This window comes from Procambarus clarkii, chromosome 67 (assembly GCF_040958095.1).
Source record: "Procambarus clarkii isolate CNS0578487 chromosome 67, FALCON_Pclarkii_2.0, whole genome shotgun sequence".
Classification (NCBI taxonomy): Eukaryota; Metazoa; Arthropoda; class Malacostraca; order Decapoda; family Cambaridae; genus Procambarus; species Procambarus clarkii.
In genome coordinates this window covers 16,433,841-16,449,550 of record NC_091216.1, presented here as the reverse complement: position 1 = coordinate 16,449,550, position 15,710 = coordinate 16,433,841, and the positions used below count along the sequence as shown (strand labels likewise).

Here is a 15,710-nt window from a genome sequence, read left to right as displayed (position 1 = left end):
CGACCTTTACCTGTTTTTATTATTCTTTCGGCCTTCTTTTGTTTTGACGCCCAGGTGTTTGAGGAGGCATACTCTTGCACCCGTAGAACTGTAATATCCAACGTCTCGAGCGAGGGGGGGCCCTTTTATTGTCAATCCTTTCGTCGCTGAAGCCAATCTCGACGGTCTAATGGTTCTTATAGTGGCGTTTGTGGGGCGTATACTCACGACGCACCCCTAGGGGGCCCCGGCAAGATCGGCAACATGTCTCTTGTTGGGTGTCTTGCCTCTAATTGTGGCTCCGTGGTGGGTGTGGGGGCACATTCGTGAATGAATGTGTAGCGGGGGGCTCTGTAGCCCCCGCTGCATTGGGGCCCGACCTTGCTACTCCTTTGACCCTCCTGACTACTCCCCTCCCTCCTCTGTGGCTGGGTCGAGCCACAAGCCCCTAGTGGTGACCACCTCATCCTCTGGCACGGCTCGAGTCTCTCATTGTGACTACTGCGCCTTTTAACTCCTCTCTGGGGGTTTTTAACGGCCGCACTCGCTCAATCCCTTCCTGTACTGATGCGTACCAGGCCTTGTTTGGTCCCGCTTCGTGGGCCAAATACTTTGCTCTCCTCCCTCTGGATTCTACGCCTCCTGACAATTTCTCCCTCCATAGGCACCTTGTTGATTCAGTAGATGCCTCTGTTACCTTCAACCTCACCCGTCTCGGTACGCGTGTCGTTGCTGCTGCTCCTCAGGATGCAGCCACCTGCTTGGCTGCCTTATCCTGCCTTTGCGAGACCCGTGTTCGGGTCTCCAAGAACGCTCCGTTGAATGCCAGTGTTGGCACTATTCTCCTCCCACCCCATTTTGCAACCGGTGTTAGGAATCTGCAGAACTGCCACGAAGATATTCGGCATATCCTCGAAGCTCGAGGCCATTCTGTCCTCCAGGTAGACACGTTTACTCGTCCCCCTCGTGGTCGTCGCCGGCACCCCCTTCGGGTTGTGAAGATTACCTTTGATGGTAGGACCCTTCCGCCCTCTGTCATTCTTGCTGGTGCCAGGTGCTCCGTCCAGGTGTACATCCCCTCTCCTCGGCTCTGTAATAAGTGCTGGAGGTTTTGGCATGGTGCCCTCCGGTGCTCCAGTACTGTTTCTCTCTGTCCCTTGTATGGGGACGAAGGTCACTCTTAAGTCCAAGTGCACTTCTCCCCAGGCTCGCTGCCTCAATTGCGGTGAGGCCCACCCTACCTTCTCCTGCGCGTGTGTACATTTCAGACTTGAGGCAGCCGTCCTCACCTTGAAGCACCGAAAACGTTTGTCTTTTCCTGAGACGAGACGAGACACCAGTCTCCATGGTGTAGTGGTAAGACACTCGCCTGGCGTTCCGCGAGCGCTTTGTCGTGGGTTCGTATCCTGGCCGGGGAGGATTTGTTGGCCGCAAATCCTTAACTGTAGCCTCTGTTTAACTCAACAGTAAAATGGGTACTTGGTTGTAAAACTATTCTTCGTGGGGGTCGTATTCCAGGGACCTGCCAGAAACGCTATGCGTACTAGTGGCTGTACAAGAATATAACAACTCTTGTATATATCTCATGGTGCTACATAGCCTTCCCGGTTTGGTGCCTTCTTTTGATAATTACTTACTTGTATATATCTCAAAAAAAAATAAAGGGACACCAAGTCCGTCTTCTTCCCCCCCCCACTTTCGCTGGTGTCTGTTATGCTCGCGTGTTGCGCTGTTCCTCTCCTCGTCCTTCCCACCTTTCTCGGTCTCACAACCGTTTCCAGGCCTTAGACCCAGACACGCCCACTGCCTCCTCCTCTGTTCCTTTAAGTTCTGTCCCGAAGGGTCCCCCTCATGGTACTCTGTCTAGGGTTCCCCTTCTTTCTACCCAGTCTGTCTTGTCTCTTGTGTCTTCTTCCTTGTCTCCCTCCTTCCCATCCTTCTCTTCCGTCTCTTAGCTCTCCACGCAGCCTGTCAGTGCGGGCTGATGTCCATCGCTCTCCCAACGGCCATCATGTTGTTTGCTCTTGTTTTGCTTCTCCTGTTGAGACGCTTGAAACTGTTGCCCAGTACATTGTTGCTGGGACGCCTGTTAATTTGAGTCAGAAGCGAAAGCCTGGCTCCTCTCCTTCCTCCTCCCTGGCGGGTAACAAGGCTTCACTTTCTTCCTCGCCCCCTATCTCTGATGCTCTCGCTCCATTCCCTCCCGTTTCGGTGGTCGCGCCCCCTGTTCCTGCTACGGAAGTTTCTTTGGCCCCCGCTTCCCTCTCGGTTGCTGCCCTTGCTGAGGTGCACTCCCTAGTTTCTGCCCCTCCTGCTGCTGTCCTTAACCCTCGGTTGTCCCCCCCCCCTCCTCCTCCTCCTTCGGACCCTGCTCGTCCGCCTCTGGTCGGTCATCCAGCTCCCTTCCCTCCATCCTTACTCTGTTTACCCATGCCCCCTAACCCTGACTTTGCTGATCCTGATCCTGCGCTTCTTTAACGTGCTGTGTTCCTTTTTCCCCTTTGTTTCTTCATAGTCCATAGTTGCTGTCCTTTCTCTTCTTGTCGATGTCTATTCTTCAATGGAATATTCGCGGATATTACACCAATTTCCATGAACTCCAACTTCTGATTTCACAGTTTTCGCCCCTTTGTGTCTGTCTCCAGGAGCCGATGCTTGGTGCTCGTCCTGGTCGCTTCCGTGGCTATTCCTTTCTCTTCCCCCCTCCCCCCGGCTTTTACTGGGGCCCGTTCCTCTCCTGCTCTCTTGATTCGTTCTGAAGTTCCCTTCGTCCCCTTACTTTTTCCGTCGCCTCTCCAATTTTCTGCTGCACGTGTCTTTGTGCGTAAATTGTACACGGTTTGTTCCATTTACCTCCCCCCGAATGTCCCGCTTTCTCTTCCCGATCTTAAACACCTACTGGACTCTTTGCCGGAGCCTGTGCTCGTGCTGGGTGATTTTAATTGTCGACATACCCTTTGGAGTGATGTTCTGACAAACACCCGGGGTCGCCTTCTTGAACCGTTCATCCTCTCTTCTTCCCTGTCTCTTCTGAATTCTGGTGAGCCCACTCATTTGGACTCTTGGACTCGCACCCTTTCCTGTCTTGATCTTTCTCTCTGCTCGTCGTCTCTTTACTTGGATTTCACGTGGCAAGTTCTTGATGACCTCCATGGTAGTGACCATTTCCTCATCCTTGTTACCTTTTTCTCTTTTCACCCTTCCCTCTCCTTCCCTAGGTGGCAGTTTGCTAAGGCAGACTGGAACCTATTTACCCTCCGTGCCGCTCTCTCTGACCTCTCCATTCTGCCTCTCCCTCGCACCCTCCTACTTTTTCATGACACCATCTTCGACGCTGCTCTCCGCTCTATTCCTCGCTCTTCCTCTCGGTAACCACGGAAGTGCGTTCCCTGGTGGAATGTTGACTGTGCTCGGGCTGTCCGCAGTAAGCGTGCAGCCTGGAAGAGACACCGCCGCCGGCAGACGGCTGATTCTTTTCTTTTGTTTCGGAAGGCGAGTGCGATGGCGAGTGTAGGGCCATCCGTACACCTAAGCATGCATGTTGGAAGTCGTATGTTTCCACCATTACGTCCGAAACTCCTCTGCCGCAGATCTGGTAGTGTGTCCACAAGATAGCGGATAAGTTCGTTCCCGATGTCTCGAACTGGGTTCCCACTTTTCTTCTGTTAGCTCTGGTTCTCATCTTCCTCAATCTTTCCTTCGTAAACCTGTCCTTGAATCTCGTCCTCTGGATTTCTGCACTCATCTCAGACTTCCCTATAATGATCCCTTCTCTCTCTCTCTGAATTTCAGTCTGCCCTGGTCCTCTATGGTTCTTCAGCGGCGGGCTCCGATGGCATTCATTATAAGATGCTTCACCATCTCCCTCCGTGCACGTCTCAGTATTTACTGAGTCTGTATAATCAGGTTTGACAGTCGTCGTCAGTCCCTGAGGACTGGCTCGATGCCGTTATCCTCCCTGTTCGGAAACCAGGGTCTCTTGGGACATCCCCTAAGGACTTTCGCCCTATTGCTCTCACGAGTTGTGTCTGCAAGCTCTTTGAACGTATGGTCAACGTTTGTCTGATGTGGTTCTTAGAACACTATCACCTCCTCTACCCTTCTCAATATGGTTTTCGAAAGTGCCGCAGCACAACAGATGTCCTGGTGAACTAGGAGGCTTTGGCAGGGAAGACATCCGTTGTTGCCGTCCTTTTTTACCTGGGAAAGGCTTACGACACCACTTGGCAATATCATATTCTGTCCCAACTTCATTCTTTTGGCCTTCGTGGTAATCTCCCTATCTTTCTCCAAAGCTTCCTCTCTCGTCGTTTCTTTCGAGTCAGGTTAAGTACCACTCTTTCTGCCTCTTTTCAGCAATACGAGGATGTGCCCCAAGGTAGTGTTCTGAGTACTACTCTTTTTATCTGGTTGCCCTCAATGGTCTTCTTTCTCCTCTTCCTTCTGACGTCTTCTCCACTCTCTATGTCGACGATCTTACCCTTTGCTGTCGGGGTGATAATTCGCCTCTCCTTGAACGGCGGCTTCAACATGCGATTGATGCCGTGTCGTCTTGGGCCACCGACCATGGCTTCCGGTTCTCTTCGTCTAATACTAGTGCTATGATTTTTACTCGGAAGCGTGTCGTTCTTCGTCCCTTGTCGCTTTATGGTCAACCCCTTGTGTACAAGGATTCCGCGAAGCTTTTGGGGTTAATCTTTGACACTCGTTTGTCTTGGTCGGCCCATATCTTTTACCTACGAGTTTAATGCTCTAAGGCCCTTATCTTCCTTAAGGTTTTGTCCCTATACTTCTTGGGGAGAGGATAGGCGCACTCTCCTCGCTTTACATTCCTCTCTCGTCCTGTCTAAACTCGATTATGGCTGCCCTGCTTACTCATCTGCTACTCCTTCTACTCTTCGCTGTCTTGATGCTTTGCACCATACTGGGTTGTGCCTCAGCTCTGGTACCTTTTGTTCGACTCCCGTCCTCAGTTTGTATGTTGACACTGGCTTCCTATCTCTCCGGGACCGCCGTGATCGCTACTGTCTTCGCTATCTTGCACGGTCCTTGCAACATCCTTCCTCTCGCCTCTGTCGTGCTTTAACTTTTACCTCTCCTGCGGTTCCTGTTCCTCTTCACCGCCTCCCTCTTTCTGCCAAGTTATCTCGCTTACAGGATTCTCTTTCAGTTCGAATTTCTAATGTATCTCCTCGTGTTGTTCCTTCCCTGACCCCGTGGAGAGTCTCCACTTTCGAAGTTTTGTACATCCTTAACCCGCATCACTAAAGCTTTTACCCCTCCTACGGTTCTGAAACGCCTTTTCCTTGAGCACTTTTCTTCGCACTCCTGCTCCGTTTCCATCTTTACCGATGGTCTAAGTCTGCGGACGGTGTTGGCTACTGTGTTGCTTTTCCTGACAGCACTTATATGTGTCGCCTACCTCCGGAGATTAGTATCTTCATAGCGGAACTTTATGCTATTCTCTATGCTCTTCGTCTCCTGCTTTCTCGTTGTCAATCTTCCTTTGTAGTTGCCGTTGACTCTCGTAGTGCCCTCATGGGTCTCGGGTCCTTTAATCCGGTCCATCCAGTGGTTGCCGAGATTCAGCATTGGCTGTTTCTTATTTCCAGTAAATTTAAGTCAGTTGAGTTTTGCTGCGTTCCCAGCCATATTGGTGTCTTTAAATAAGCGTGCGGACGCTGACGCTAAGGAAGCTGTCCGGTCTTTTCCCATCTCCCGTAAAGGTATTCCTTATTCCGACTTTTACCCAGTTATTCATTCCTCTATTCTTACCCGTTGGTGGGATTTTTGGTCTTCTATTACTGAGAACAAACTGCGTACTCTTAAGATTAGTGTGTCCCTGTGGCCGTCTTCCTACCACCGTAACCGGCGAAGGAATACGGCTCTGGCGAGGTTGCTTATTGCCCATACACGCTTAACTCATGGTCACTTAATGGAGCGCCGACCCGCTCCTTATTGTCAAAATTGCATTGTCCCTCTTACGGTCGTGCATATCCTTGTTGAATGTCCTGACTTCCGGGATGAACGTGTCATACTTCCCGACCGTCCCTCACGGTCACTTGTCCTTCGATAGAATTCTTGGTGAAACGAATAGCTTTGATATCGTTCGCCTTATTCGTTTATATGTTCTCATATTGACATCCTTAGTGATATTTAGTGCCCTATGAATATCCCGCACATTTGATGGTGTCTTCTTTTGATTTATTTGTTCTAGATGTCTCACCAGTCCTTCACCTTCGTTGTTCTATTGTGGCGGATCCAGTGAAGGTTGCGACCGAACTGGGTTCACACTTTTCGACTGTTAGATCCGGTTCTCATCTTCCTCCATCTTTCCTTATTCATCTGCCCCTTCTTGAATTTTGTTCCTTAGATTTTTGCACGCATCTCCAGTTTCCCTATAACGATGTCTTCTCTCTCTCTGAACTCCAGCCTGCCCTGACCCTCTACATGCCCTCTACGGGGCCTGAAAGCTGGGTGGACAGCACTTCGAATTCATAGACCTGAGGTTCCGGGTTCGATCCCTGGTGGAGGCGAAAACATATGGGCAAAGTTTCAGATCTTTGTTTCATTTTTATCTTTGTTTCTGATCAGAGTTTCACCCTGATGCTCCTGTTCACCTAGCAGTAAATAGGTACCTGGGAGTTAGACAGCTGCTACGGGCTGCTTCATGGGGGTGTGTAACAAAAAGGAGACCTGGTCGAGGGAACGCTAAGCCCCGAAATCATCTCAAGATAACTCAAGATAACGGTTCTATGTTCCCTCCCTTTTGGCTGAGGACTTGTGTGCTCGTGGCCAGCTGGCTTCGGTCTTGCAACCAGTGACGGATGGGTACCGCAGCCAGTGCCGGATGGGTACCGCAGCCAGTGACGGATGGGTACCGCAGCCAGTGACAGATGGGTCCCGCAGCCAGTGACAGATGGGTCCCGTAGCCAGTGACGGATGGGTCCCTCAGCCAGTGACGGATGGGTGCCGCAGTCAGTGACAGATGGGTGCCGCAGCCAGTGACGGATGGGTACCGTACCTATGCAGTGAGAGATGGGTGCCGCAGCCAGTGACAGATGAGTACCGCAACCATTGACAGATGTGTCCCGCAGCCAGTGACGGATGGGTCCCGCAGCCAGTGACGGACGGGTGCCGCAGCCAGTGGTCGCTGGGAAGGGGTTGAGCGCCGTAGAGGAGTGTGTGGCGGCCAGTGTGTGTTGGGGCCTGTGTGAGGTCACAAGCCAGGCGCTGCCTCCTCCTCCTCCTGTGTCATGTGAGTCACCGCAAGCTTCACGTTACTCAGTAACCTGCAGGTTAAGGTCCTTCCTTTACTACAGGTGTGGCGAGGTGTTGTGTGGGCCGTGTGTGCATCTGCCACACTCTCTCTTGTACATTATAATTACTGCTAACACGTATGCATTGCTTCTCGCTTCTTGTATTGAGAATGTCAGATTTATTTTAGGATTATCGCTGCTCATCATCATTCTTTTCTGCCTGAAACACTATGGTGGCGTTGTACCTTCTTGTGAATAAATTATTATTGGTGTTACATAGTGCTGACTGGATGCTCTCAGAGAGCACTGTTATATTATTGTAGGCCCTATTTATTTTTATAATTATATTTGCAGCATGTGCTATATTAATGATTATTGTATGCATATTCCTGGATTGTTGTAAAACCTTATGAAATTTCTTCATAAAAAAAAAGCATATCAAAATTGTTATTGTTGATGTTATTGGGTTAGGGGCAGCTAGAGCGCTGGGCCATATGTACCCTCATTAATCTAGGCAGTGTTCCCTGTGTGGGGTGGGGCCAGTGCTTGTCACCCTGAGGGACTCTTGGGGCTCCCCAATCATCTGCCTGTCTGCATTTCTTTGCCACATGGCATATTAGTTTCCAGTGATTGGCTTCACTTGTTTCGCGATTTGGCTTGGAGTTTCGCCTTTCCGGGCTTCACGATTAACCCTTACTGGGTACACCGGGGCGCATCCGATCCCACGATCGTCGTCGCCACTAAATCAACAACAACAACAAAAAATCCAGGCATAGCTGGAGGGTCCCAAAGAACCAGCTGGGCACCCTAGGTGTGTGGGTTAAATGGGTTACAGACTTGTATGGGTAGTCTAGAGGAAGTGAAACATGAAGCACAGGGAGTCGGAACGCAAGTCCTTTTCTAGGCTATGGTCATTGAGGAGAATGGGAAGTATCAGGCAAGAACTTTGAATAATAATAATAATAATAATAATAATAATTTTTATTTAGGCAAAGGTACATACATAAAGAGATTTTACAAAGTTTGTTGGCTTTATAGATAGGAGCTAGTACATACAATGCCTAAAGCCACTATTACGCAAAGCGTTTCGGGCAGGAAAAAACACTACTGACTAAAGCTTAAAACTAATGGGTAAAAAGAAAAAAATGCGTTGAGTACAAATAAAAATAGAGGTAAAAGAGGGGGGAACATTGTTGAAAAAACAGCACAAATACAATTACAAATTATTACAGAAAATTACATTAAAACAGCGTTGATTTGTAAAACAAAAAAAAAAAACAAAAAACATACATGGGTTGACAATAGAGAGGTAAGGTAGGTTACATGGAATTTATTAGGTATAGCTTCGTTTTTAACTTAAACTGGTTGAGAGAGGTACAGTCTTTAACATGGTTGGGAAGGTCATTCCACATCCTGGGCCCCTTGATTTGTAGAGCATTTCTGGTTTGATTAAGTCGTACTCTAGGAATATCAAAACTGTATTTATTTCTGGTGTGGTGCTCATGGGTTCTGTTACAACCTTCTATGAAGCTTTTGAGATCAGGATTGGCATTACAATTTAGCGTTTTGTATATGTATAATACACATGAGAGAATGTGCAGTGACTTAATGTCTAACATATTCAGAGATTTGAGTAGGGGTACCGAGTGATGTCTGGGGCCAGAGTTGGATATTGTCCTAATAGCAGCTTTGTGTTGAGTAATTAGAGGACGTAAGTGATTTTGGGTAGTAGAGCCCCAAGCACAAATACCATAGTTGAGATATGGATAGATAAGGGAGTAATAGAGAGTCACCAGGGCAGGGCGTGGTACATAATATCTGATCTTAGAAAGAATGCCCACAGTTTTTGAAACTTTTTTTGATATGTTTAGAATGTGTCCCTGGAAATTCAGCTTGTGGTCAATGAGAATGCCAAGGAATTTGCCATCTAATTTGTTACAAATTTGGGTATTGTTTATTTTGAGATTTATTTGATTAGAGGATTTATTGCCAAACAGAATATAGAAAGTTTTGTCAATGTTAAGGGTGAGTTTGTTGGCAGTTAGCCACAGATGGACTTTATTTAGCTCAGTATTTACTGTGGCATTTAGAGCAAGGGGATCAGGACTGGAGTAAATGAAGGTTGTGTCGTCAGCAAATAGGATTGGTTTGAGGTGTTGGGAGGCATTTGGAAGGTCATTAATGTAGATGAGAAAGAGGAGAGGGCCAAGTATGCTGCCCTGGGGAACACCAATGTTGATGGGTAGGGTGGGCGAAATTGTATTATTCACAGAAACACATTGGAGCCTGTCAGTAAGGTAGGATTTGAGGTATTGTAGGGAGTGTCCTCTGACACCATAATGATGTAATTTAAGAAGAAGGTTTTGGTGGTTGACAGTATCGAAAGCTTTACGCAGGTCCACAAATAACCCAACAGGGAACTCATTTTTATCAAGAGCTGTATGAATCGAGTTAAGCATACTAATAAGTGCATCGTTAGTGCTTTTTTTGGGCCTGAAGCCATATTGGCAAGGGCTAAGTATATTGAGTTTGGCTAGATATGAGTAAAGCTGCTTATAGATTAGTTTTTCAAAAATTTTTGACAAGTTTGGCAGGATTGATATAGGTCTGTAGTTGTTAACATCTGTGAGATCACCACATTTGTGGACAGGCGTTACTCTCGCTTTTTTTAGAATATCTGGAAAGGTTTGGAGTTCAAGTGACTTGTTAAAGAGCAAAGCAATAGCAGGGGCTAAAGATCTGGAGGCTTTTTTGTAGATTAAAGTTGGTATCTCCTCAAGGGCACCTGACTTGGTTTTAAGGGAAAGGATTATCTCATTGACGTCAATGGAATTAATAGGCTTTAGGTACAGAGACTGGGGATAGTTCCCTGTAAGATAGTCCTTAATGTCAGTACTGGAAGATGGAATATCATTAGCAAGGGATGAACCAATGGAAGAGAAGAACCTATTGAACTCAATAGCAGAATCAGAGGCTGAAAGCTGACCATCGTTATTAGACAGGAGAGTCGGTTTGTTATTTAAAGACTTTTTTGATCCCAATATTTGTGAAATTGTTCTCCATGTTTGTTTAATGTTGCTCTTTATTTGGGTAAATTTATCTTCGTAGTATTTAGTTTTGGCTCGTCTTAATTATCTTAGATAGCAATAATGAGTAATTCTTTGAGAATTCTTTGGAGACAATCCCTAACCTATACTTTTTCTCAAGGTCAAGTTTTTTATTAATAGATTTAAGTATTCCCTTTGTAAGCCAAGGATTGTTAAGCCTTTTGGTTGTGACTTGTTTTGTAAGCATAGGACAGTGGGTATTATAAAGGCTAAGAGTTATTTGAAGAAAAGATTGAACTGCTAGGTTGATGTCCTCTATGTTACCTAACTCGGACTCCCAATTGACATTATCAGTAGCAGTTATAAAATTGTCTATAGCAGTTTCATTGTGTAGTCTAAAACGTATCTCTCTTGACTCAAGAGGTGGTTTGCTAATGTTAGTTAAGAGAAATGTGGGGTAATGGTCTGTAGTGCTATCGGTGATTATACCTGAAGTAAGCGGAGAGGTTATATTTGTCCAGATGTGATCAAGAGTCGTGGCAGTGCTATCAGTGATTCTAGTAGGTCTAGTGATTAAGGGTATGAGGAAGCAGGAATTCATACAGTTGAGGAAGCTAACAGCAGTAGGGTGTTCTGGCTCGCAGAGGTCAATATTAAAGTCCCCTGCAATAATTAGGTGGTTTTTGTTCAGTCTGTTATCAAGTATTAGATTTCTAAGGTTTGAGTTGAATTCGGACACACCAGTGTTAGGAATTCTATAAACTGCACCCACAGACAGGATAGACTCGGCACCCTTGACTCTGAAGCTGGCGAAGATATACTCCCCATAGCAGTCTCTAGTTCTAATTTCTTTTAAGCATGTTAGTTCTTGGTGGTAGTAAAGAGCAGTGCCACCACCTCTCTGAAGTTGACGACAGTTGTGGATTGCTGAGTAGTTAGGCATGTTAAAGAGTTGAGTAGTATCATCTTTCAACCATGTTTCAGTAAGTATAATAAAAGAGAAATTGTTGTCAATAGCTTCAATCAAGGCACTAACATCATCGAAGTGTTTGCCTAGGGATCTAACGTTCAAATTGATTACAGAGATATTGTGACTATGAGTTAATACATTGTTTACATCATGTGCTGCAAAATATCTGCAATTTAGATCATTAAAGTGATTATTGTCATAGATAGTGGATAAGAGGTTAAGTTCTGGGTCTATACTTGACTGCATAAAAAAAAGCTGATTGCCGGAAAAACAAGAAAAACAAAAAGAAATAAATGTACACAATACTGTAACAAACAAACACAAAAGGGGCTTACAGGGGTACAATGGAGTATGGCTAGGCTAGGAAACCTAGGTAATGAATGAGATTAAAGAAAAAAACATATAAACATGGACTATACAAAACACAAGATATAGATATACAAAACAAAAATATAAACAAGACTAAGCAATACCAAAAAAATTGAGCAAAAATGAAAAATGAGGTAGATTGCTTACAGGTACTCTCAGGTACACTGTAAGTAACAATAGACAGAAAATATATATCAATATAGAAAAGAATGTCACAATACAATAAGATAACAATTACATGAACAGATGAAAAACAAATCTGCTGTAAAATAGGAAGTAATTATAGCAAAACACAATATAATAATATAACAATACAATAAGAGCTTACAAAGTATTGAGTCTGCTAAATTAGAGAATAATTATGGCAAGACACAACAATAAATGCAAGCAAACAAGGAATTGAAACAATTTGAGGTAGAATTAAGGTCACTAGATAGCCATGGAGGATACACAAGTTTGGTGGAGAGAACAAAAAATCAGTAGAGACTGTCAAGATGAATATATAAAAAAATTTGACAAATGATAATTGTAAAGTAAATTAATCTTAAAGATAATAAATTTTATTAAGCTTAGTTTTAACTTATAATTAGTATGAACTTAATTAAAAGAACAAAAATGAGATCAATAATTGATTTCAATAAATGACATAGATCAATACAAATAAATTTAAAATATGTGGATGGTGATATGTGGAATGTAGAACAAGTAGCTGCAGAGACATGCTCGAGCAGATTGGAACTGGGGACGATGTAGCATGAAATGTTCAACTGTTTCCTGAATCAGATTTCACTGGCAGTCCAGCAAGTCCAAAATGCCCAGGCGATGGAGATAAACCGCAAGTCTTGTATGCCCAATCTGGAGCCGAGTGATGTAGGAATCTAGACATTGGTCCCGATGCCTGGCCCCAAGTGCTAGTGGAGGCAGAAGTGCCAATGTGTGCAAGATGGGATGACTGCAACCGAGGCTGAAGCTGCCTACGCCACATTGCTACAAAAGCCTGATGGAGTTAATGAAAAGAGTCTTGGAGTTATACAGGCAGCATCTCGAGGAGGGCCCCATATCAGAATTAGTTATCTGTATTGATCAGCTCAACCTTATTCATTGTCCATTATTCGTTAGATCCGAGTATTTTCCAGGGCCTCATGAGATGTTTGGATATATTTCCGTATACCTGATGTTTGTTCATCTAGCAGTAAACCAGGAGATAGGTAACTGATGATAAGGCTTAATGACATCATACAGTACTTGTGCTAGGTGAACAGATGCGTCAGGTGTAAAGAAATTTGCCCAAAAGTCATTTCTTATCCGGGAGTCAAACCACAGACCATTCGATTGTAAATCGACTGTGTTAATCACTACACTTTCTAGTCTTGTATATGTTATTATTATAATTTTTCCCACTTTCTTGACATTAGGGGGCATTAGCCCAGAGGTAAAAGGTGAATAATATTGCAAGTAAAAGTTATAGGTATTAAATAATAATATATTAAAAATTTCACTTCCAATCATTATAGTATTGGGAATATGTAGTAACATAGATAAACAAGAACCTCCACAGTTAAGTCATCCAAAGCAGTAACTCACCACTGCATGAGAACAGTGTGGCTTGTGAATTGTCATGTGCATTATAATCAAATGCTGTACATTCACTTCCTTTTTATAACCAAGGCTCTAATGTGATAAAATTCAGTTACCCTTCTTTTGATCACATTTTTGTGGATTACTTGGAATGTTCTTGGAATAGAGGGGCAGACATAACCTCAAGGCTATTGGGAGATATCTATGATACAGAAGCCCTAATGCAATTTCTAAAGGACTCACAAATTTGTTATGAATTCTGAACAGAACACAGGTCAATGTTTTATACTGTATTACAGTACTGTATGTACCGTATTTACCATATTTTTACCATAAACCTTTTTCATATCCTTCATTAGTCTTATTAAAAAGTAATAATACACTCAATGACTACTGGTCCAAGTGTTGGGTTGCAGCCAATATGTCAGTCATCCATTCCCATTTCCAAGCATGTAATCTGCATTTTATAATGTACAGTGCCTAAGCCTTGTAAGGGGCCTTGGCTTGAATCATGGGTAGGGTGGGGCAGAGTTCATTCACTCCATCTGCCCTTGTGCATGCAACAAGTACTGTGTTGGAGATTATGTTCTGGCGACAAAATACTAGTTAGCATAAGTACTATTTAAAATGAGTTGAAGTAGGAAAGGGCTCTTGACCTGAACAAATGCAATACAGTACAGTATAAGGATTGAAGTTACCATTCCTATTCCTGTACCCTTCCTGTGTTAATCTAGTTGGAAAAATATATCTGTGTTATCTTGGTACTGCTTTTGAGAGTAGAGTATAGTAAGGCTATCTTTTAATATATTTTGGTACCTTACCTTGAGGTTACCTTGAGGTGCTTCCGGGGCTTAGCGTCCCCGCGGCCCGGTTGTCGACCAGGCCTCCTGGATTTAAACCCAAGTAGATTTAAACCCAAGTGTATTCAGATGAGTTTATGCACATAAATCAAACATTTACAGAAAGACACTTTAGAGTTAACCTTGTTAAATTTTAATTTCTCAGCTCATTTGGTTAACCATTTCAGGATTAGAAGTTCCAGAACCATCTAGCTGCATGGTTTAGTGTGTGAACCCAGGATTTAAAGGGTTCAAAATGTTTTCGGCCTTGCGTAAATTAACGGGTCGGGGTCCTGATAGCCCTGGGAATCCCACCTCACCCCCTGGGATGCAGGCCATGGCAGCATCATTGCAACGGAGATTTGCTCGTGGTGTCCAGTACAACAGTAAGTGTTGAATATTAATCTTGATTAAAATATTTGTCGTACAATTCTGTACAGTATATCACATAAACATTTCCTAGTTTTATATCAGTGTGACTTATGGAGAACATAATTGTTTAAGAATGATTTAATTAGAGCATACAGTACTTTAACTCTTTCTTATTTTGTAGCTGATTTACATAGATATGAGCAGGCCAGTAGGCTACAGCTATGGTCATGCACATATATACTGTAGATGCATATACAATATGCACCATACATGAACATTTGCACTGTACTGTACATTCACATTTGCACCGAGGACTGGTTCAACAAATATTGAGAGGGGCTAGAGATGTAAAAATCATTAAATAAAACCAATATAGGACTAGATGTAATACACAAACCACAACACAGTAGTAAGAAGGAAAGAGGAAATAAAGTTTGTGAAGTAAATTGTAAACAACTGCAAATGAAACTCGGAATAACCTAAAATATAATTTTTCAAAAGTAAACTACTGTACATGTGAAGAATAAAATTCAGAGTTTAGGAATGAGGAATCTATATACAGTATATAGACACAAAAAGGAAATGTGTGACACTCAACATTTTTGGTGCAAAACCTAAAGTACCTAGAGTAGATGTTTTATAGGCACAGTTAAAAAAAAAAAAATTGTACATGGATTTGGGCAGAAACAATGCAGTACAGTAGCTCTAGATGGGATATCATTTTATGCCTGAAACAATGTGTTGTGTATTAGTGGCCTTAGGTGATGTACCTGCCTACCCATTAATCCAACAATCTCCTTATATCCTCTGTAATTACCAAAGTGTAATTACACATGTAGTTACAGGATGAGAGCTACGCTCATGGTGTCCCGTCTTCTCATTACTCTTCGTCATATAACATTTTGAAACTACTGTACTGACAGTTTTGGCCTCCACCATCTTCTCACTTAACTTGTTCCAACTGGTTACCACTCTGTAATGTATATATGTACCAAAATAATTTATTTTTTTTTAATCCTGAGCTAATGTTCTCATAAATTTAGCAATTCATTACATAAAATATTTTTACCAGTGATCTTTGAAATGGCAAACAGTCACAATTAATAAAAGGTGAACGAAAATGCCCATTAGACTATAGGCAGTATTACTGACCAGTTTACCCAAATGACAAAAAAAAAAAAAAAAAAAAAAAAAAAAATAAATATATATATATATATATATATATATATATATATATATATATATATATATATATATATATATATATATATAAATATATATATATATAAATATATAT

General features: G+C 43.5%; 1 protein-coding gene across 4 annotated transcripts in view; it reads left to right on the top strand.

Moving 5' to 3' along the window:
• Window positions 1–7,081: 7,081 nt before the first annotated feature.
• The window catches only part of LOC123767542 (rab-like protein 6), a 70,114-nt gene continuing 61,485 nt past the window's right edge, over window positions 7,082–15,710 (top strand). The window contains exons 1-2 of one of the 4 annotated variants that reach the window (XM_045757238.2): window positions 7,082–7,237; window positions 14,230–14,427. In XM_045757238.2, coding sequence (XP_045613194.2) covers window positions 14,298–14,427 — 130 coding nt within the window. In that variant the 5' untranslated portion in view covers window positions 7,082–7,237; window positions 14,230–14,297. Of the gene's footprint in view, window positions 7,377–14,229; window positions 14,428–15,710 lie in introns of all 4 variants that reach the window. The other 3 variants (XM_069310364.1, XM_045757239.2, XM_069310363.1) reach the window with 3 other exon arrangements.